This window comes from Alosa sapidissima, chromosome 16, assembly GCF_018492685.1.
Source record: "Alosa sapidissima isolate fAloSap1 chromosome 16, fAloSap1.pri, whole genome shotgun sequence".
NCBI lineage: Eukaryota > Metazoa > Chordata > Actinopteri > Clupeiformes > Clupeidae > Alosa > Alosa sapidissima.
The window spans coordinates 8,909,339-8,932,937 of NC_055972.1; the positions used below are offsets into that span (position 1 = coordinate 8,909,339).

Genomic DNA, 23,599 nt, shown 5'->3' on the forward strand with positions numbered 1-23,599 from the left:
ATAATTATTTGGGAAAGCAGGGCAATTGAAAAAGCTAATTTAATGTAATATTAATCATAGTGTGTAATAAAACATGGCATGACAAGCATTACATTTTTATATCCATTGTTTTATTTTGTATGCATAAAATTAACATATGCACAATTCTGTGAAAACATAAATGAGACATTAATTACAGTTGTAAATTCTGGTTGGGTAATTTAGTAAATACTCCTCTCTGTTTAGAGTGAATGAGGGTGCTGTGTATGTTTTGTGTAATTTTTTTATTTTCTTTTGCAATTTTGTGGAAGCATCTAAAAGCTACTCCATATCACCCCTGCCTACTGTAAATTCAACGCATACATCTCACATACAACACACACATTTTGGCCAAACCCATGTGTTCGACTTTTCTTACGAAACAAATAGGAAACTTGTAAGTTATTTTGTGGAGATGTATGCGTTGATCTGAGGCAGGGGGTGATATGGACAGTAGCCTCTGGATCATGGCAGGTTAGCGAGGCATCGGACATGAAAAGGAAAAGGGATGTTTCCCTGCAGCCACGTCACAGCGCAGGCACTTTGTAGTTCAGCCTCAGGCTATTGCGCTCAAAGGCTGCCTTTCTGACCTGCTCAGAGACCCTATAGCCTCAGAGGTGTGCTGTTTTCATCTTACAGTACAGTACATATAAAACAAACAAAATGCTGCAGAGTTGTCTCAGGAAGTGAACAACTACAGATACTGGAAGTAGTCTTAAAATAGAATTATTATGATCATTGTTATTATTATAGTAGTAGTAATACTAGTAGTAGTAGTAGTAGTAGTAGTAGTAGTAGTAGTACTATTAGTATTAGTATTAGTATTATCATTATAAGTGGAGTTGTTGGTGCTTTTGTTTTTTGTATTTCTTTGGCTTCACTGTCAGGTTTTCTTACATGTCAGATTATTTCCAACAGAGAACACTAATCACATTATTAAAAGATGATACGCCCAGTGTTGCGATGTGAAGTTACACAACTCATTCCCGCCACCCTCCATGCGTGACCTGCACCGTATATCCGAGCGCTTGTTATAGCGCGCTGTTCCATTAGACACCCCGCAGAGCCTCCTCTCCCCACCCTGCCTCGTCTCGGATCCGTGGGAGGACGGAGCGCACGGCAGCCTGCCCAGGCTGAGGCTTAGCCGCCGCGTCCTGACGAGGGTTTTCACCGGAGCTCAGAGATCATGTCTCCTGGAATGACTGCTAGCACAGCAGCGGCGGCAGCGTTAGCCAAGCGGCATCAGCAGCAGCAGCCCCTTTTCATGGTCAGCGCGGTGGCGGATCAGACCGGCCTGCCTGCGCTGCCCGTATGGATTAGCCCCACTGGCTGGTGACACTCTGCTGAAACATTAATGTCCTTCAGTTGGGAAAGCAAAATGTGATTGGGCAAACGCCTGAAATATTTAAAGTGTGGGCCTGTTAAAGCCTTTTTACTGTGGCAAAGACTCACGTCAGGAGCAGCGCGGGGTAAAAGCCCTGGTAATTGTCCCCTCCTGCTCCCGTGCCACTCAGTTGCTATGCCACTGCCACTCCATTTCCACCCTTCCTCGCCCCCCTAAACACACACACACACACACACACACACACACACACACACACACACACACACCAATGCTCTCATATGCACACTTCAGTGCTTGTCAGCCAGTGTCTCCACTTTGATGACTCTGCAGTGGTGGCAGCTGAGAGGGTTTGATGGAAGCCCTTTAGCCCAGAGCCGGTGTGATGGGGACTGATGATATGGGCGAGGACACGGACCTCTCTCTCCTCTCTCTCTCCTCTCTCTCCTCTCTCTCCTCTCTCTCCTCTCTCCCTCCTCTCTCTCTCCTCTCTCCTCTCTCCTCTCCCACGGCATGAGTGTTATTAGAGTGATGTGATGGCACAGGAGGGAAAACACAAGATGTGTTGAAGTTTGCTTTTCTCCCCCCCCCCCCCCTCCTTTTCTTCGGAAATTTAGCAATCTTGAGGTGTTATCCACTCTGTCTCTCCATGCGTGTGTCGCCTTTCACAAGCAAGTGCAACATTGTTTGCAAATTGAGGTCAAACGCTTTGACAATCGCAGACTAGAAGCATCAGTCATGGCATAAACTCACAGGCTTTTCTTTTCTCCCTCTCTCTGCCCCTTCCCCTCCACCCCACTGCTCCATCCCCTTTGTGCTCTGGATAGGCACGACCCGCTCCTCGTTCCAGGGAACGAACAGATCGAGAACATGGACGTTAACGTGAAGAGATACGACTCCACGGGGATGTTTCACTGGTGCCCATCTAAAGACATTGAGAAGGTCATCCTGGTGGGTATTAGATGGGCCCCGGGCGCACAGGCCCATGTGAGCTGACACTGTGTTCAGGGCAGATAGGCATCACCACCCAGCCAAAGCTGGCGCTCACACACGGGCCAGCCAGACCCAGCAGCCTTATCAACTCACATGACGCCAGGCTCAGTTTCTCCTGCCCCCTCCGCCTCAGCTCTCATGTACTTACCACCGTGTCTCCCCCACCCTCACTTCCCAACTGTACCTCAGATATGCAACGAATGAAGACACAAGACAGTTTATCATGTTTCAAATGGGGTCAGCTATTTGTGCTTGTTCGCCAGTTAAAACAGGCGACCCCCATTCTGTCAAGCACTGTAGACATGTCAGAGAGATAACTTGTACAACATAAGCAGTGTCTCTGGTGATGAAAGATACACACATTACATTCCAGAGCAAGGTTGCCCTGCAATGTTTGTAATGCTACATGCTAATGCTATATTTGAATTTTTCTCTCTGCCTCTCTGTTGAACAAAGGTGAGTTTCCAGTCTTAATTCGGCAAGCTAAAGGGTGCTTTATAACCAGAGGCTATGTTGAAATATGAAGTGCGACCCGTGAATCTGATATTTGGATTCCTTCACTTTTCTTCTCATAAGAAATTAACTGTTTTTGAAGTTTGCAAATATCAAGTGATGATTCGTAATCAAGTTTCATATTTCAAGTAGTAATTGGGCTAAATATCAGGTTGCTTCCTCCTGCCTATCTCTGTTTTGTTAAGATGTCTCTGTGTGTGTGTGTGTGTGTGTGTGTCTTTAATGTTTTAATCTCATACCCCTACAGATGGTTGCCTCTGGTAGTCTTTCTTCAGACCGTCTCATGTCACTGACTGTCCTCTTTTGTGGGTTCTCTCCACAGACCCGGAGCGAGGCATCGATGACGGTTCTGAGCGGACATGTAGTGGTCTGTATATTTGGAGATGTCACGTCCGCTTTAGTGGGGCTGCGAAACTTGGTGATGCCTTTAAGAGCGAGCAACTTTCATTATCACGAACTAAAACCGATTGTGTTTGTTGGCTCGTTGGACTATCTGAGAAGGGAGTGGGAAACCTTGCACAACTTTCCCAAGGTTTCCATACTGCCTGTGAGTACCCTATGGCCAGGACCATACTATTTTGAGATTTGTATTGTGACTGTATGCAACAGAATATATGTCATCATTTCCCATACTATATTAGTTGTAGTTTGTGAAGTGTAATGTTTGATGTTGGTCTGCTTATTTGCCTTTATGCTGCTTTAAAGATATTGTAGACTTGCCACTAGACCTCAAGGGAATAAGGCTGAGGCTGTTGAATAAAATGCCCTTTGTTTTTGAATGACTAAATGACTATATAAATTGCACTGCCTTAGTTCACCACAATTGTAGTTACTGCTAGGTGACTTCACTGGGCTCAGAAACATTAGACAGCACTTGAAATATTACTGGAACACACGTCTTTGAAACTCAAAGGCAAATGTGAGCTGTAAGAATCTGGAGCGCTAGTGTCCCTGAGAGTGTGGGCTTTGTGTGGACTTCACTCTGAGGTCTCTCATTCACTGGAGCTCTAATGGGCGTGGGGCTCTCTATTCACTGCTGCTGTCACAGTGGCCTGCCCTAGTGCTTGTTAGTGCTGGCTCGAGTGCGCATTAAAAAGGCCTAGTCAAAACGCTGCCGTCAGCGCCAGCTACCCTTTAGATTAGCGCACATCTCCCCTCTCCCCAGTGCATAGTTAGATCAGTTGAATGTCACCGCCTTGAAAAAAAGTATACTTGTTAACTAATTTCCCAGAGCCCCTGCTGTTCAGGCTTTAATTTGTTTTTCTCTCTCTCTCCCCCCCCCCCCCATCTTTCTCTCTCTCTCTCCTTCTCTTTTTTTTTCCTTGACCGCCAAAGGGTACGCCATTAAGTCGAGCTGATTTAAGGGCCGTCAACATCAACCTCTGCGACATGTGCGTTATCCTGTCAGCCAATCAGAACAATATTGACGACGCCTCACTGCAGGACAAGGAATGCATTTTGGCGTCACTCAACATCAAATCTATGCAGTTCGATGACAGTATTGGGGTGTTACAGGCTAATTCCCAAGGTAAGGACAAGCCTATGATGCCACAGTGTGCTGCCTACAGGCGACAGGGGCTGGCAGGTGCAATAACCCTCACTGTCTGCTTTCTTATTTGAAAAACAAATCCATGCATTGAAAGCTTGTTAAGTCAAATTCTGGGTGTTTGCAAACAAACGTGACCTACCTGTGTTACCTTCTAATTGTGAGTCGGTTATTCAAGACACATTTTCAGCAATTTATTCACCTAAATTTGAATGTGTGTTTACTTAAAAAAAAATGGACATTAGTGTACTGACCATGTAATACAATGCTGCGTGACATCCCAAAACAGCGGACGGTCCAGCGGCACGTCCTGCTCCATTGTTCCACTCCATTAGCGTGTGCTGTGCCAGAGCCCTCTCAGCCTGATTGAGCCCAACAGATTGTTTATGCGCTCAGATAAATACACAAGCCGTCCCGCACCCATCAGGATTTATCATCATTACCAGACACAGCACATCAGCAGCTCCTTCAATCAGCCGGCCTTCATCACGCCAATCACATGTCCCTCCTCATCTCCCCCCTCAGCATCTCAGATGCCTGTGATTACTGCAGAGCGCCTTCTCAACACAGATGCGCTCAAAGTTTTAAATGACAGCTTGTGAAGAAGACAAGTGCCTGAAAGCTGGAATTAAATATTGCCATTTATGCAGTACACACACTTCTGACAGCTAACCAATTGTGTTGAAAAGCGTAATGTATGCAAGAGCAGAAGTTGTGCATTGAGCTCAAGTCCATCTATATATAGGATCTTATTTTGGGCTGCCTCCCTTGTCTCTTTCTTTGTCACAATTTGAAAATGAAGGTGCAAATGAATAAATAAAGAGCTCATCGCCAGGGGAAAGGATCACACGACTACAGCACAGACAAGTGCTAAGCTATGGAGTGCCTCAGGGCTTTGAGAAGGGCACCACACGCCACAACACTAAACTTTCTTCATGTGTGTTTACAGTAGTTAATACAGCATCTCACCTACAAACAAAGTAATAGTCCAGTTTGTGTATTTTCAGAATAAAATTATTATTATTATTATTATTATTATTATTATTATCAGTAGTAGTAGTAGTAATAATAATAATAATAATAATAATAATAATAATAATAATAATAATAATAATAATAGTAACAACAATAATAATAATAACAATATATTTTCAAATGGCTACCTGATAGTAATTCAAGTTCATGTACCGACCAAAGCCCATTTTTTGGTTCTATTAGTTAGCAGTTGTATTCCTGGTTATGCAGACATTTGCAGTGGCTCCTCGTAAGCCCTGGTTGGCGTTCAGTAGAGCGCTCGTGTGTCTCCCGAGACTCTGCCTGAGCTTCAACACGGACAGAGTGTGCAGCGTGTTCCCTCTGTGGAGCCGGGCTCATCTCCGAATGCTGCCTCTGGTGTTTGCATTTGCTCAGCAGCGGGGCCGAGCCGCGGCTCCTCTTCACTGTGATGTAGTAAAACTGAGACATTGGAGCGGGGCACTTCACAACTCTCTGTCACCCTCTGGAGAAATAAATGTCATATTTTATGGACATTAACAAAATGATACATGTACCGTCAGGGCGCTAAGCCTGTGGCTGCCTGCAATTGTCACCCTCTTTACCATCACAAGTTTTAATCATTGGAGCAACCCGCGTTGGGGTGACTCCGTTCACATTGTGATTTTGGGAGGAAGTGAGCCGTGCGTGTCGTTTGCCTCTGTTCCACCGAGCTATTCTAGCATTTTCTGCCCAGGTCTCTTCAATGTCTTGGCAGGAAAATGGCATACCCCACCCCCCATGTATGGAATTTGCAATCCTTTTAAAAACTTTGTGACCCGAATATATTCCTGGCATTATGTTTGTCACTGAGAAACTATACGCTGGCATTTTTTCTTTAGTCAGCACTAAGTGATGGATGTCAAAACACAAGCAATGCATTATGCATATAGCATTACTGATTTAAGGTGTTTACTTGTCAGCTTGAGGAAATGCAAAAATGTCAACTCATGTGAATTCATACGACCTGTCACCAGCACTTGTATTTCATGGTGCAGAATCGCACTATTTCCGATAAAAGGTTTTCAGGATCCACTTCGCCAATTTTATGGTAACAAAATGAACAACATATAAAATTTATACCCACAGGGTTGATGGAAGGCAGCAAAATGCTAAATATGTCTCAGCTGACCCCTAAAAGGGGAGGATCTGTGCTGCAGGTTTTAGACTGGTGTCAGAGCCATTATAGCCCTTCCTTTCATGACAGAAGATCCTATTTTCACATCAAAAACATATTCTTCTTGACAGTGAAAAATAGCTATTACAAAATGATGGTTATAAATGACAGTGTGTGGACATATCTTTCATGGTTATGCATATACACACATCAAAATGGGATGGTAATTGACCGTTTCTCCTGTGTTTTATTCATAGGTTTCACGCCTCCTGGAATGGACAGGTCATCCCCAGACAACAGTCCAGTACATGGCTTAGTTCGGCAAGCGTCCGTCACAACTGGAGCCAACATCCCGATCATAACAGAACTAGGTAAGACATGCTCAGAAAACACGGCTTTTAAATTCACTGCTGCAAAAGTCCCCAGTTATAACCAAGTCAAAAAATCAGTTAATACTCTACGTAAAAATTGTTTAGTTTTGGTATATGTTGCTCATGACTATAGGGTCCATTTCTAAAAATAAAAAAATATATGTCTTTTGCCTGGTTGGCATTAGCACTATGTTTTATAGTAAGACACTCCTGGCAGACAGACGAGGGGAAAAATGTCAGAATGGGTCCATTTATTAATAACAATGGCTATGTATTCCCAATGGCACTCGGACTCATGAAAGTTTTAGATCTCAGAGGGCACTAAAAACACCAGAGACCGGCCACTCTTAGTCCCCACTCCCCCATTTAGGAGGCAGTGGACTGGAAGAGCATCTGCCGACGTGGCCAGAGAGATGGGTGCACTATCAGGCATTACTGGCCAGGCCGGGACCGAAGCACTCTGGGCCCTCACCTCGTAGTCTCTTTGTCTTTGATGCTGTCGGCCCGTGGCAGGTTTAGTCAGTCAGACTCCGGCAGAGCCAGCACTGGCAAGGCGAAGGAAACGCTTTTTAAAGAGGTGATTCTCAATATACAGGTTGAGATCTGTCCCGAGGAGTTTTTTTGTGGCGGTTTGCGACTCGGGGCCAATTCTGTGAAATCCCTATCAAGTGTGATGGAGAAGAAGGCGTCCGCTGCTGTCAGAGCTGGCACCGGCCTCACTCCAGCTCTGCCATATGGCCGAGCGCTCAGGAAGGAGATACTGTACCTTCAGATTTACAATCCTTGCGTTGACATGGTGCTCTCTCACATGTGCTTTCTCTTTGAGCCTGTTTCAGTGACAGTGATCTCCCCCTCCCCTTCTCGCACTGTTTTATCGCCATTAGCTAAGCCTGGCAAACTGCAGCCTTTGGTTTCATTCAGTCAGGAAAAAAACAGTGGAACCAACATACAAATGATAACTGAACTGGGTAAGCTGTGCCTTTGTCCTCCTTTTTTTCGCCACAGTGATGTTTTCTCGCCCTCTTTCTTCTTCATCAGCTCGTCTTGATTTATCTGGCTGCAGTAGAGGCCTGTTCCCATGGCATCACTTTGAACACATTTTTTTATTTTTTTATTCTCGGTTCTGGTTGAAATTGACTGTCTTGTTTTTGGCCTTCTTTTTTTTAATGATTTTTTTTCCCTCCTCTTTTCTCAGAGCATCGCTAGGCCTTTGATCACGCTATAGTCTGTCCTTGTGGCTGTTTCCATAGCATCTCCCCACAGTTCACATTCTCTGGCCCGGCCTCTTTTTCATCAGCCTGTTGTCTGTATGACTGACATTTCTTTTTCCACCGCTCACAGGAAGTCTGGGAAGAAATCAAATTCGAAAAAAAAAGACCCTCAAGATCAAACTTTCCTTTAAGCTGTTTATTTTTTTTTTTTTTCCCTCACTCGGCTAGCCCTAATCTCGGAAGCATACATCTTTTGAGAGGGGGCTGAAACAAAGACTTGACACAAAGACTGTGTGTGTGTGTGTGTGTGTGTGTGTGTGTGTGTGTGTGTGTGTGTGTGTGTGTGTGTGTTGTGTGTTGTGTGCTGTGTGCTGTTGTGTGTGAAGTGCTGTTCAGATAGACTATGGGTTTCAGGGCTCTCTCTAAGCACTGTCCACTAGAACAAGAGGAGATAACCTTTGCAATGGAAGACAAACAGTTTTGCTAGTAAAATCTCTCCTTAAGGGTATTTCTCTTGTTTTTGGCTTACAGTGGTCATTAATGCTTGTATTTGTGTCCATATTACCTTCTCCTTTGTCCTTTTGAGACATAATAATGGATTTCTTTCTTCTTTTTTATATCAGAAAATGTTTTCTGTTTCATACTGAGGTGGGAAGTATGCCAAAAAGCATACTGTAAATATCTCCTTTTTCTGTGCTAATTTAAAGCACTTTTGTTAGAAACTGTACGTTCTTACAGTATAAAATCCAGTGTGTACAGAACTGTATTGAATACGTTTTTTTTTTTTACACTGTGTACATTCTGTATATGCGCATATATACAGGTGCATATGCTTGTGTGTACAGTATATACTTAAGTTTTTATGTCAAACAGACATTCAGGACTGAAGTAGTAAAAGGGCATGCTATGCATGTGTTCTATTTTCTTTTCATTCTTTTTTATCTGAGTCTGCAGATAATAATTGCAACACTTTTATTCGTTTTATAATTTGCTAAGTTTCATTTCTGTGTGTGTGTATGTCCCCAGACCATTTTCTCCCCCATCTAATGCCCGTGTAAACACCCCAGCGAGAGACTTGAGCCTTATGGACTGCCTAAGTGTCTAAATGATTGTTATCTCCTGTGATAGTTTTATGCTCAAAGGATGTGTGGCCGAAAGTCTCATCTAATGTACAGAAAGACAGGAAGTGCCTGTGGAGAGAGTCTCTCGCTGGGAGTGTCAGCTAGAGGGCTGTGTGTTCTCTCTACATGAGCTCTGACTGTATGTTCCTCCATGTGCTCCAGTCAACGACTCCAACGTTCAGTTCCTCGACCAAGATGATGACGATGACCCGGACACCGAGCTGTACCTGACTCAGCCCTTCGCTTGTGGGACAGCATTTGCCGTCAGCGTACTGGACTCCCTTATGAGTGCAGTGAGTGTTATAGGGATATCTGGGACAGGGCATAGCTGTTTGTAATATGGTGTTGTCTTCTCAATTAATATGGAGTGCAGTCGGTTCTGTTGTCAGACCGAATGCTTCATGTATTTTCATGATCATGAGGTTGCCGTGAGAAACAGAGAGAGGAATAAGAGTCCCGTGGGGACCGTGTGACTACTGCCCTGCTTTCATTATTACCCTCTTTTTACACACCTTTTCTATACCACGGGTTGGGGCAACTCTAATATGCCTTATACAATCTGTAAAATGTAAAGAAATGATATCATGCACTCAGGCGTAGAATCCAAGCATTACTGGTAGGCTGAAGTTAGTAAATGAAATGCCACATTGATCAGACAACACTGTCATCCGCACTGACATCAAAAGGAACGTTGTTGCCATGGATTCTCATATAACTTTCAAAAGGCTTATTAGATCTCTTAACAAGGTAAAACACCCAGACTTCCAAACGACACACATGACATGCTCAGGTGAGCCATTAGGTCCAAAAGCTTTAATCTCGAAACAATGTCATCTTCTGTTAAAGCAAAGAAAGAAGGAGTTCTCTCTCTCTCTCTCTCTCTCTCTCTCTCTCTTACTCTCTCCCTTCTTTGCTTTCATTCTCTCTCTCTGACCACTCTGTTATCCCCCTCACCCATATGATGGCTTAATTCCAGGAGCCCTCAGTTTGAGTGAAGTTAGAACAAAGCAGCCTTCAAGTGCGTTTCGCTCTGGACAGAGGTGAAGCCGCCTAATAGACAGCTCTCATCCATCATCCTGTTCAATGTAGCTGTCAGAGGCCCAAAGAGATGTTCCCGCACTCAGCCTCACAGTGACACCCAGACAGACCCTCGCTACACCACAGAAAAGAACACTATCTGATGTATGGCTGAAAAGAATAGCGCTTCATAAACACTACATTGTTTCAATAGGCACAGACCATTTTAAGCCCAGAGCACGTAAACATATGCAGACAAAAGGATACCCTAGAGCTGAGATATAAAAGCATAAGGAAGGAGTTAGGGGACTAAAAGCATAAGGAAGGAGTCAGGGGGCTAAACGCTTTGGTGGTGGCTGCACAGATATGTCACTTAATTGTTTGGGTTGTATTTCATGACAAGCTTAAACAACATGTTTTATAACATATGACATATTTAATGAAACTATCATGGCCGTTTTCCATAACAAAATAATGTTAGTGTTATTTGCTAGTATTGACAGTAATACTAGGTTATTGTGTGAAATCATGCAATTATATAATTACGTTTATACTGTATACATTTCTAGTTACATCATTAACAAAAGAGACAAGTAATGCAAAATAGTAATGAAACAATTCAAACACTACCGGTCAAAAGTTTGGGGTCACTTAGAAATTTCCATTCCACTCCAAGACAGAATACCAGCTGAGATTATTTACATTGGTTTTTAATCAGGGCAGCAGTTTTCAGATTACATTATGTGCTTACATAATTGCAAAAGGGTTCTCCAATGTTTTCTCAGTTAGCCTTTTAAAATGATATCAGATTAATAAACAGAATGTACCTTTGGAACATTGGATGAATGGTTTCTGATAAGGGGCAATGTAAAAATATCTGTTCTGTAAATTCTACAATGGAGCCCAAATGACCCAAAATGTTTGACCGGTAGTGTACTATGTACTTCCTCAACACAGGATTTTGTAGTGACATAAAGAGCCCTTTTTTTCTTGGATGTGAAAAGTATATCTTAAGGCCTCATGATCATATTTCAGAGTACTTGTTGAAACTTCAGGGTTCAGCTTAAATTTCTGACAATCAGGTATATATTGTTTTCACGCAAGTCAGGTTACACAGTGGCAATTAAAGGCATTCAATAAAATCCAAAAAGGAAATATGCAGCAGTTAAATGGAGTAATGTTTGTGATTACTGTGAAAGTAACTATTATCTCTACTCCTGTCAGAGTATGTCATCATAATGGAATTATTTTTTTACATTTAATTTTCAAATTTAGAGACAACTAGCCATAATCATAGTCATCTTTACCATTTGTATGTATCATAAATAATTTAACCTTATCTTCAGTGGTTCTCAGATGCACTAGTTAATTTTATTAACATTGGACCTAGTATCGAGCCTTGCTGCACACCACTCAATCAGTGCCACCAATATAGAAGTAAATGATGTTGAATTGATGCAAAGTATTCTGAATTTTGTTCTATTTGATGCGTAAAAGTACATATGTTGCACATGCATTACACAAACAAGGGATTCCTTTAATCTCCCATCTTGGCTTGTTACTGGCATCATTTAGTACCGGTACTTATGGATGCACCACCCCTTCTCTCGCCAGACGTACTTCAACGACAACATCCTGACGCTTATTCGGACCCTGGTGACTGGAGGAGCTACGCCAGAGCTGGAGGCACTGCTGGCTGAGGAGAACGCACTGAGAGGCGGCTACAGCACGCCACAGACGCTGGCCAACCGCGACAGGTGTCGGGTCGCGCAGCTGGCCCTCTATGACGGGCCCTTCGCAGACTTGGGGGTAAGTGGATGTTTAAGAGGAGCCGACAGGTTCTGTCACGTCCCCGGGCAGTACACCTTTCACACCACTGGCCTCTGCCACATAATAATCTGAACTGAATAAGAAGGCATACAACAAAAAGGGCTTGTTATCTGCGCAGAGGCCTGCATAATAATGTCTGTCTCTAAAGGCTCAATTTGTCGTTTTATTTGTTTACAGTGTTTAGGGTGTTATCGCCACAATGTTTGCCTGCTAGTCGATGAGTATGTTTAGGCAGTGTCACTAGGCTACATGAAAGCACATGAAGATGAAAATAAAGGATACCAGTTGTCATGCTCATTATATCATTGCATGGGAGATCCATTCCTGTGATGTCATTATGTCTGCTCTTATTCAGTCTTAAATAGATCACATTATTTTGCTCTCTAAAATTGTTAGCCTTCTTGACTGAAATACTGTTTATACAACCAGGTCTTCTTATCTCTTGCTTTCAGGACGGCGGATGCTATGGGGACTTGTTTTGCAAAGCGTTAAAAACATACAACATGCTATGTTTCGGAATCTACAGACTACGAGATGCACATTTAAGTTCACCGAGCGCATGCACCAAACGGTGAGCTCATCAAGACTATTTTTCTTTCGTTTTTATATCACTACTCCCAGTGGGGTCTTTACAATGCTGATAGTCTGTCCCCTGTGGTGGGCTATTGACCTCATGACTTCTAAAACAAATCAAAAGCTGGCCAGAGAAATGCCAGGTCCCTTGGTACCTTAACTAAATGACCACTAAGACCCTAAAATATTATTATCCTCTAAATAAGTACAGTCTAAATCAGAGGACCATGAAACATTCATTCTCCCTGCATTTCTGGGTTGTCAGGTACGTCATCACAAACCCGCCCTATGAGTTTGAGCTGGTGCCATCAGACCTGATCTTCTGCCTGATGCAGTTTGACCACAACGCGGGCCAGTCCCGGACCAGCCTCTCCCACTCCTCCCACTCCTCCCATTCCTCCAGCAAGAAGAGCTCCTCCGTCCACTCCATCCCCACCGCCAACCGCCAGAGTCGCAGCAAGGCCCGCGAGGCCCGCGACAAGCAGAAGTAAGAGCCCACCAGGCACCACTGTGTTGTGTTGTCAAGCTGGTGACTCAGAGTGTGTGCGTGTGTGTGTGTGTGTGTGTGTGTGTGTGTGGGTGTGTGTGCGTGCGTGCGTGCGTGTAGTTGTGGGGGTGTATGTGTTTGTGACTGTGGGTGTGTCCATCCCAGGTCTGTGTGTATTTGAATGTAATCTGTGTCTAACTTCTGTTCAACAGAAGTGTCCTGAGTAACATGTTGTTTTTTGTGCTTGGAGTTGTTGTCTTGGGTCGTGCGTTTGCACCTAGTGTCATCTGCATGCATCCCCTGATGCTCTGATGTGACATCTAACATAACAGCCATTGCTAAGCACACCCACACTGATTCCTGTCAGCTTTCTATTGCACATTTTGTTTAGGTGTCACAGCCCTATGCTCTCATACAGACAGCTGTACAAGCACCTACACATACTGTATGTAGGTCAGATAACTCTTTCATTGTTGGATATACATGTTAAGAGACATGCCAAATATGACACAGAGAATTGGAAAACCAAACAAAAAAATTTTGCTTGTACAAGAATTTGTGTTTCTGTGACTGTCACTGAGGGTGTATATCCTTTGTGTTTGTGTCTAACATACTAATATTTGTATATTAGTTATATACAAATATGCTGTGTATATATGTTAGTGTATTTGATATTTAATCTCTCAGATTATTGTCTTGAATACAAGTTAATACAGTACTGTATGTCCACCAACCTGAGCAGAACTGACGTGACTGCAGGTGTAAATATGTAGCCCAATCATCACCGGACATCCGCTTCTGTGTTCATTCATCCACATCTGTTTAGTCTTGTGTGCGTTTGCAGAAGTTTGCATGTTCATGTTTTTATCAATTACACTGCTTAATTTTAGTTCTGTTTTACTTTTCTAACAAAACATATAGTATAGTAAATAGCCTACAGTACAGTAATCTTAGCATTCCTTTCACAATACTGCTAGTTTGCCAAAAAGACATTTTAACCCAAACAGTGATATGGATTTTAAATGCTCTTTAGAATATCTGTAGAAGTTGTTTACAGTAGCCTATAGGAAAAATAAGTTTTTCTGCATGAAATGTTTGTTTTCATGCACAATATACCTGTAACCTTTAGGCTTTTGGATTCAGGCCTTCCCACAAAGTGCCTTCAGACAATGCTCACTATTATTGCCAATATAAAACATTGGATTTGAATTGAGTTGAATTGGAATGATTCTACAGTGAAAACTGTAGAGGTTTTTAGGAATATGAGGTCTTTTAAAGACAAAAGAGAAACAGCTGATTATTTAGTATATTTTTAAATTCTAAACATGTACATGCAGCCAGGCCATAAAATAATATTACTGCATAATTTGTCTTACTCATAAATGTCACTTTCAGTTATGCAGAAACAGGTTAATAATTTATCAGACGTGTAATGATAGGCAAGTGGTGTCTTACTCTTCTTGCTAAAGGCTTTCTGATACATAGTATTTGTAATCATAGAGTATAGTTTTCTATAGTACTTCTGTGTAGTAATAATCCACATTTTATCACATATAGAAATACATTGGTCATTTCAGTGATTGTGTTTTGGAGATGTCGTTTGCCTTAAAACTTATGTAGCTCACTTTTTTTTCTGAAGTGCAACAAGGATGAATAGAATGGGCCAAGGTATGCAAGTTAATGATTCTGCATGACACCGCACCTGTTGTGGGGTTTACTTTTAAAGCATAACTTTGTCCTTTGTGGAGCACTGTTATGAAGGGAAAACCTTTTATTTTTCTTTAGAAAACTAAATCATGCCTCTTTAATTTTTGCTTTCACATGGAAAGCAAAATGGCTGCCTCTCCTGCTGCCCTCTTGTCATGCCCAGGATCACCCCAGCATTGCATGTGGATGACCATGTTTCCTCTCTTTAGTTCCTCCTCAACCCCTCTATCAGTTCATATGATATTCATGCTGTCTATGAAGACGGCTCTCTTTTTGGCTTCATTTCCCCTGTTTTATTTAAGGTATAAGGAAAATTGCATTGTGTGAGAGGTCTGTGTGTTTGTTATGCTATCCTATGAAAAGTTCATTTATATTAAATATTTAACATTTATATGTTAAGAGTTCATTTATATTCAAATGCTGTGAATATTCTGTCACATTTATATTAGTATAGGATAATGAGGTCATATCCTTGAAAGTCCTAACAATTCATGTTCATATAGAATGCCAGAATTTTCTGCCAACATGAAGCTCAAGTAGTAAAATATGAAGCCTGTCACTTCCACCCCCAACCAAAAGTGGATGAGTTAGAGGGGGAAAATCACCCTCTCGCTAGCAATCTCTAAATAAAAAAAAAAGAAGGCCAAGCGTGAGATTCTAAATTGCCGAGTTTGGAGGGCCTTCTCCAAATCCCCCTCCTTAAGCCCTGGGTGTGATCCATCAGCAGCAGTACCGCGGCTGAACTCAGGGGAGCGGGGGGTGGCGACTGACACCTCACACCACCCCAGGCAGCGGCTCGCGCACATCAAACGCCTGCACTGTGACACGCAGCCCTGCAGTCAGCGGCTGCCTGACACGCCGAGGTGTGCGCCACATCTCAAGTTCAAATTACATGTTCCAGTGTGAGGGAAACGACATTAGAAATCAAACTGTGGACAGTGCTGCGAGAAAACACCTGCGCCATATGGTTCCAGCCCCCCCCCCCCCCCCAACCCCCCCATGTTGCCATTCCCTCTTCCAAAGACAAAACCTACTAGGTCATTAACCACACATATCTGATATTACATAAAGGGGAACTGTGAGTCTGATGAGACTGATGAGCTTTTTTTAAAATCCTCTATATGTAAACAAAGGTATTTTTTGAAGGTGTCTGTTATTGGTCAAAACTGGTCATGTGACCTTTGGTCAGCCTGGGCGTGTGGGTTCTAACTTTGTGCTCTCTTGTCCTCTCTGCTCTGTGTTCTCCTCGCCTGCCTGCCGGCGGCTCCCCCCCCCCACCCCCCCCCCCCCCCTGCAGAAAAGAAAAGGTTTACAGATGAACCAGAACATGCCTACCCAAGGAACATTCAGATCAAGCCTATGAGCACTCACATGGCCAATCAAGTCAATCAGTACAAATCCACTAGCAGCCTGATCCCACCAATCAGAGAAGTTGAAGACGAATGCTGAGTTCCAGAGCCCCTGACAGTGCGTGGGGGAGGTGGACATACTTTTTTTGTTCAAGCTGAGAGGCAACTATGGTGGCGACGAGTGGTGTTGCAATGCTTCTGTCACAGTTCTTCTTAATTGAGGACAACTGGAAGGGACCTCCTATGTGTATACCTTTAACGTTACTTCCATGCTTTTTGGGAAATTATTTTGTTTATAAATGTATACATAAGAGATGTATATAATTGACAATCAAGTAAGGATTGTACAGCCCCCTAGCACTTTTTGAATTTACTTTGAGAGTTCAAAAAAAGTCTTTCCTGCTATTCTTTTGCAATAGTTCACCATGTAGTGTGTGTGACCAGACTCTACGACTGCAGCGTTGTAGGGGATGACTGCCATGTCGGTAACACTCATCCATCGCCCCAGACATCTCCTGACAAGCTTTCAATTGGCCAACGCAGTTCTTTTTTTTTTTGGTTACATGTCCCATGTCTCCTTCTGTTGTATTTGCACTAATAGCGATCAAGTTGTTTTATGAATGACTTGAAACATCAAAGCGTTACCCAAGCCATCTATATCATGGGAGAAAAAAAAATACTAAGTGTCAACTTCATTTGAATTTACAGAAGTGGAGGGGCACAGTGAGCTTTGCTAGAGAGGTGGTAACGCGGAGGATTGCTCTGGCACTGCTAAAGGAGAGTCTCCCTCTGACACTTCCCCCTGACAGCTTGTGCATCTGCTGCTGTCTTATCTCATGGGGCTGATGCTGTGTCTGACCCAGCTTTGTACTGCATGGTGTGTGCTGGGGCCATTAGCGTGACAGTTCAGTGGAACTGCACGACTCAGCCTGGACATATAGAGGGTGAACGCGCAAAAGCCATCTTCACCCTGATAGACAGTCCAGGCACTCATGCACTCCAATGTACATGTGCAATGAGGAGTGGGTTGTCTCTAAACATAGGTATATCCATATTTGGCAATATGTTCTGCATTACTGCACTAATTCTGTTGATGTCTTTCCATTGCCTGTATCTGTGTGGAAGCCTACAGTGTGGCGTGCGGTTGGGCTAAAGGCTCATGACGTGTTCAGCTGAACAGAGACAGGTCAGCCATGCTGGTGTAGGGACAGAACAGAAACATGAGAACGCACTGTTGGCTTTGCTACATAGTTGTGTCCCACTTGTGATTGAGCTCTGTAGTCCAAAACTAGGCCCAAATGAAGAGGAATCAGTATGTCTCAGAAAACATACTAAATGTAAGAGGAATGAATTGGACTGAAGAGAGAATGCCACATATCGCGTGAAGTGGGTATCAATGGGTCCTCCTTTGGCTGTAGGCACTGCCTGGCACAGGGTTGGCAGGGAGGCAGCAAAGAGCTTGGATGTTCTCCCTGACCAACCCTCATGCCAATATAACCACCTCTGGGCAAATATGAGAATGGGCTCAATCACAGGTGGTCAACACTATGGATACTGAGGAGGGACATGCCACTCATGTCCTTATGCTTGCACACAAGCCTAACACAAGTCATTAAGAGCTGAACCTGAGCCGTCATGAAGCCTTGATGATGTGATGCTCGTACTGTTAAAAGAGGATTCTCAGAAATTTGAACGTTGTTTCAAGTCTTCTGGCAGATTTATACATACGTACATACTTATTTTGTATCCATATGAGCATAACCATTTTGTACTTATTTTTATACACATCAGAGAACTTTATTTCTAAATTTAGCATTTTTCTTGAATACAGCTGCACCAGATCATGACATATCGATACAGTTACACATCTTAGCCCTGGATAGGGTGCACAGACAAACCACACTGCTTTGAAATGGACTTGAAGTCCGTATCAGACACACCTGGAACCAGCTGAAAGCCTCCAGTCTGAGCCGTCACCTGGTCTGAGTCGTCGCCTGGTCTCCTTTCAGTGTTGTTTTAAAACCCACCTGGGTTGCTTTGAGGGATCTCTAAAGCTCTATGACTAATAATGATATGAAACTGTAAAATACATCTCATTTGCCTGGGCAAACTGGGATGGACATACTAATGAATGACAGTTACTTTTATGTTAACAATAGTGATATTCCACGTTTGAAACCTTGTTAATACTATACAGGCAGGCACGGACTAGGGTGGTGCATGAGGACAGTGGGGGATTGCTGTCAGGCCCACCTCTACACTTTCTCTGCTGTAAGGGTGGAGTGGAAGTGCTTTATAGATGATGTTTGGCCTAAATTAGGCCTGGGGACATGGAAGGACTTGCTGAAATATCGTCATGTGCATATGCATATACTGTAATTCTCTGGAACAACTGTGTTTCATAATGGTGTGAGAGATTCACCTATGAGTCATAAACAGTGAATTAATAGCCATAAGATTGTAGACAAAAAAAAAATGCGTCACTATAGTTCAAATTATTTTGAGGAGAAAAAAAATATACATGGTGTCTAAATCTGGTGTCTAAATGTAAATTCTGCCCATTCTAGACCATTCTTTTTGTCTGAAGCGAAATGATCTCAGCTTTATTGTGTGTCTGTGTGGTACAGCATGTCGCTGCTGGAGCTCGCCAGACTTTGTCCTGAAGTGAATATTTGAATTGTGATTACATTGGTGTTACACTTTGTAGCAAGTAGATTTCTTATCGAATAATGTGAGTAATGTGAGTATAATTGGATTTGCCGATGACATACTTGCTAGGCAAAAAAAAACCCATTAAGAATTAAGGCATTATACAAATTGACATATTCATTATACATTGGAGTAAAACTACACATTTATCTTATCATATTATCGGTTCTTATGGAGCATCCTTTCACTGTAAACACCCAACATGCTTCATTAGGATAAAGTGAGAGAGATATGAACCAGGCTGTCATACTGTCAGATGTATGATCAGAATCAGTGGTGTCAAATAAATAAATAAATAGGGTAGCACCAGTTTCAGCATATCTGGGAGAACATTCTTAATTTTAATGTTCTTGTGAACTTTTATATCTGGGTTTACATTCCATTTTGTCACTTTGTTACCATCACAATGTTCATTGTTTGTTTTCAAACTGTTACACAAGCTTATAATTTGTTTACAGATAAAAAAAAAAAATAAGATCCTCAAATTTAAAACAATATGTTTATGTTGAATGCAAAGCAGGCAAATACTTTTGGTGACACACCTTTGAAATGATTTTTAACCCCGCCTCCCCTCCCCCAGCTCCCAGATTGTGTTAGAGAACCATAAACCCAGACCCCCTTTTTCCCTAATGGCTCTTCAAAATGGAGGTGACATGACACAAATTTGTATTTTCACAAAACCATCCGATGTCTGAAGTGCCATGGGAAGTGCTCAGAGGTCAGCATGGTCCAGCCGTTTGCAGCTGAAGCGCAGTAGTGGCGTGTGAGCATGCAGAACTGGCACAGAGAACATCCAAGCCCTCAGTGCCTCTGTGCCAGTGGAGAGCCAGGCAGTGCAGTTAGGCCAAAGAAGGAGTCCACCAGACCCACAGACGCGAAAAGTGGCATTCACACTCTAGATTTAAAAATGCAGGAGGATTACTGTCACTCCAAATGTAGGTAATTTCTTGCAAAATGGCTGGATCATGCAGGCTGAGCACTGAACACTGAACTGAGCTTTTTTTTTTTTTTTGTACAGTATATTCGCCCGTCCATTTGCTTAACGATTGCATCTACTCTCCAACAAAGCATATCCAGAGTGAAGAGGAATATATTTCATATTTTTGTCATGTTGCATATCTGTCACTTCCTCTGCTGTAAAAGATGAACACACTAACTTGGTGGAAATTGTAATATAAATAATAATAAAAAAAATATAATATAATGTTGGGGGGTTTTAAGTCTTAAGGTAAATTTGCATCTGGCTATTACATGTTGAGTAAAAGTAACTTCTTTTTTCTGTTACAAGTAAATTCAGGACATTCATTCTCTGAGCAGTTCCAAACCTCTGGCACATCCTCATCACAGAGTGGCGGTGGCAGTGGCAGGAAAGGGATGGGTTTGAGTTTTGAGCTAACGGGAAAATAGAGAACATGATGGTGCTGAGTTGATCTACCTGACTCTGTCAAAAAAAATAACCTGCTGATAAATATACTGTCTTGTACAAAAAGTTGTACATAAATTGTACATGGTTTCTTTTTGTATTTTCTCAGATTAAAATGGATGTATTTGTGTTCTAACGTCTGTGCCACTGTTCTCTTCTTTGCTATTTTCAGTGTTAGATGAAGTCAAAGGCTAAGGCTAGTCAGCTGTCGGTCTGCTATTTAGAATGTTCTCAATGAAACAGCTTATTTATGGACCCTTTCAAGAGAGTTCCATTATCAGCATCATAGTTGGCCCCACAAGACTTCCGTTTTAACAATCCATATGTTATCTTAATGCAGAGGAAGTAGATTGGGAACCAAATAGAATGTTCAAGCATTGTTTTTGTTTACCTTGTTGAAAGGGTCTATATCAATATCTTTATGACATACTACAGCAAGACACCAGATAGTCGGAATTATTCAATGCCAGTAATAATAATGCAATGATGTAAACATGATGTACACCACACATTTGGACCATAAGTAAGACTCAACGTGAATGTTTTAAGCACTCTTGTTTTAAGTAGATTTCATTAAATCTTTGAAAGGTATAAACATCACTATATTAGTTTGTGTCCTTGGGAGTATTTTCATGTGATCAGATTAAAAACACCCCTTAACAAGATTTGCTCTCGGGGTTGAGAAGCGCAACAATAAACAAACTAAATATGCCGAGGTTACAGAGGGCCACAATGGCAGCAGTGCCACTCGTCATGTTATGAGGTTATGTGCCATCACAATGATTTTGGAAATGTTATGTTAAAGTCACACAATGCAAGATTTTCACCTTAATATAACCTTGAGGTGATATTAAGAGCATTGAGGGGCAGCCGTGGCCTACTGGTTAGCGCTTCGGACTTGTAACCGGAAGGTTGCCGGTTCGAACCCCGACCAGTAGGCTGCGGCTGAAGTGCCCTTGAGCAAGGCACCTAACCCCTCACTGCTCCCTGAGCGCCGCTGTTGTTGCAGGCAGCTCACTGCGCCGGGATTAGTGTGTGCTTCACCTCACTGTGTGTACACTGTGTGCTGAGTGTGTTTCACTAATTCACGTATTGGGATAAATGCAGAGACCAAATTTCCCTCACGGGATCAAAAGAGTATATATACTTATACTTGTACCTTTTCAAAGGTAAACAAACTTGTAATAGGCGAATCGTTCACCTAGCATAGCGATACAGCATAGACATAACAAGTCGCTACCGAGAAAACCAGCAATGCAACTTCCAAGAACAGTGGCCTGCCAAATCTCGTAGAATCGTGAAACATTACCTTGTCAGTAGATATAGCTCTTTGGAGATAGTTTTTGCCTGTTGTTAGTCCTTCACCTCTATAACAAAAACATTTTCATTGTGCACAGGGGGGATAAGTCACAAAAGTTTGCTATATACAACGGCAGAGTAAAATATAAATATATTGCATCTCTAGAGGGAGCTCTACAGTTGCCAGAAATACCCAAACCTAGTGTACCTTTAAGGTCAAAAAACTGTTACGGGTGCCTTTAAAAGCTTTTCATAATTGGATGGTAAATTACATTCTAATGTTCTTACAAAACCGATCCCATCTTTTTGAAGTATGCAAAGTAAACATAGCCGGGCTGTGAAATGTGAGGATCGCTGTCTGTAATGTTACACTTGCTCTGAATGGAGAGTACTGGAGCCCTGTGCGCATAGCAGCCAGTGAGGCACAGGCCAGGCGTGGAAATGGAGCAGATGTTGGCTGCTGTGCTGATTGGGGGCCTGGTAATGGTGGCACATGGGGCAGCTGAAATTGATGGCTTGTTAGTAGGGCCTGGCCCCTTTGTGAGATGTTTTCAAAATGATTGATTTACAATAAAGTGGCTTCTGGTGTGCGCATGCAGGCAGAACGCTCTCAGATCGATCCTGCTGAAATTGATTGATCAGCCATTTAACTTGGCAGCATGTTTACCAAAAGAAACGATGCAAGACCCATTCTTTCAGTGAGATCAAAACATACAGATTTTCTCAAACACACTGTAAGAATCTGGTTTTGGCCAAGTTTGTGAATTGCATGCTCTGTCATTTCTTAAAATATAGACTTGAAATATGTTCCCAATTTAAGAAAAAAATAAGATGCCTTTTGTGTCTGCTGTTTTATACTGTAGTTGATGAAGACAGATTATCACAACAGTTTTAATTTTACATTCAGGGGTTAAACTCAATGGTACTCCCAGTCAGTACCACCAGTGGTTTATTATAGTGTGTATATCCAGTAAAATCCAGCCTCCCACCACTATTAAATGTAGGTGGATGGTGGATTTGATCATTTACACATTTATTCATCAACTGATAAAATACAATAATATCGCCACCATAGGTCATATTGGAGTCATTTTATCAGAGACAGCACAGTAATTCTAAAACATGATGGTACACTAGGCTCGCTAACCTTCCCAATGACAATGGAAAGCCATTATCTGTGTCCATGTGGTGACATCTTCTGTGAGGCTTGGTGCAGTGGAGCTTTTCCTGCCATCACCTCAACAAAGCCGGCCCTTCAGCCCTCAGCCCTGCAAATCATCTCACAATGGACCCTCGAGTCTGTCCTTTGGATAATTGTAGATGAAACCAGCGCTGCACACTCTCACCTTGGGCCGCCGTGGGCCCCATCATGCGGCTTATTAATGATTTTACACAGCCACTCATGGCTGCAGACTGTCAGGATGCCAATAATATTTACTGGGTGACAGGCGGCGTGCGGGGCGGGGCGGGGTGGGGCGGGGCGGTGGGAGGCCAGAGGCTGGGCTGATTACACCATCGCGCCTCACAGCTCCCAAGCCTAACCGCCCGCTCCACAAATAAACCCCCGCTAAAGCCTGCGGGAGAGATGCCATGCAGTAACCAGCCAGACCCATTCTCTGAACAACATGGAGCAGGTACTCATGTTTAAACACACCTGGGAAATTTACTTGCATGCTAATACTTTACCTGAGGAAAATCTGAAGAACTGCATAAGAAAGGGCTTGGCATGACACTATTGGCAACGCTGCTTTTAGAAAGGTGCTGAGACTCCTGTCATGTGTGACTAAAGAAAAGCTTATTTGTGTAGTCGTTATGCACCATTTGCCACATCAATAGGTTGCACAAATCAAAAACAATTTTCCGTGTGGATTGTCAGCAAGGTAAATGAAACAGAGAACTTTCAACTATTGAACCCCATGCGATCAATGAATGGCAATTACA

The 23,599-nt window shown here is 42.7% G+C and overlaps 1 protein-coding gene across 18 annotated transcripts in view; it reads left to right on the forward strand.

The window, feature by feature from the left end:
• The window catches only part of kcnma1a (potassium large conductance calcium-activated channel, subfamily M, alpha member 1a), a 139,447-nt gene extending 118,952 nt beyond the window's left edge, over window positions 1-20,495 (forward strand). For 11 of the 18 annotated variants that reach the window (XM_042065388.1, XM_042065387.1, XM_042065389.1 and 8 more), the window contains 11 exons: window positions 2,188-2,311; window positions 3,189-3,413; window positions 4,202-4,394; window positions 6,819-6,932; window positions 7,817-7,900; window positions 9,427-9,557; window positions 11,896-12,090; window positions 12,564-12,682; window positions 12,950-13,171; window positions 14,811-14,839; window positions 16,176-20,495. In XM_042065388.1, the coding sequence (XP_041921322.1) occupies window positions 2,188-2,311; window positions 3,189-3,413; window positions 4,202-4,394; window positions 6,819-6,932; window positions 7,817-7,900; window positions 9,427-9,557; window positions 11,896-12,090; window positions 12,564-12,682; window positions 12,950-13,171; window positions 14,811-14,839; window positions 16,176-16,327 (1,588 nt within the window). In that variant the 3' untranslated portion in view covers window positions 16,328-20,495. The remainder of the gene's footprint in view (window positions 1-2,187; window positions 2,312-3,188; window positions 3,414-4,201; window positions 4,395-6,818; window positions 6,933-7,816; window positions 7,901-9,426; window positions 9,558-11,895; window positions 12,091-12,563; window positions 12,683-12,949; window positions 13,172-14,810; window positions 14,840-16,175) is intronic. The other 7 variants (XM_042065391.1, XM_042065399.1, XM_042065403.1 and 4 more) reach the window with 2 other exon arrangements.
• The last annotated feature ends 3,104 nt before the right edge of the window (window positions 20,496-23,599 follow it).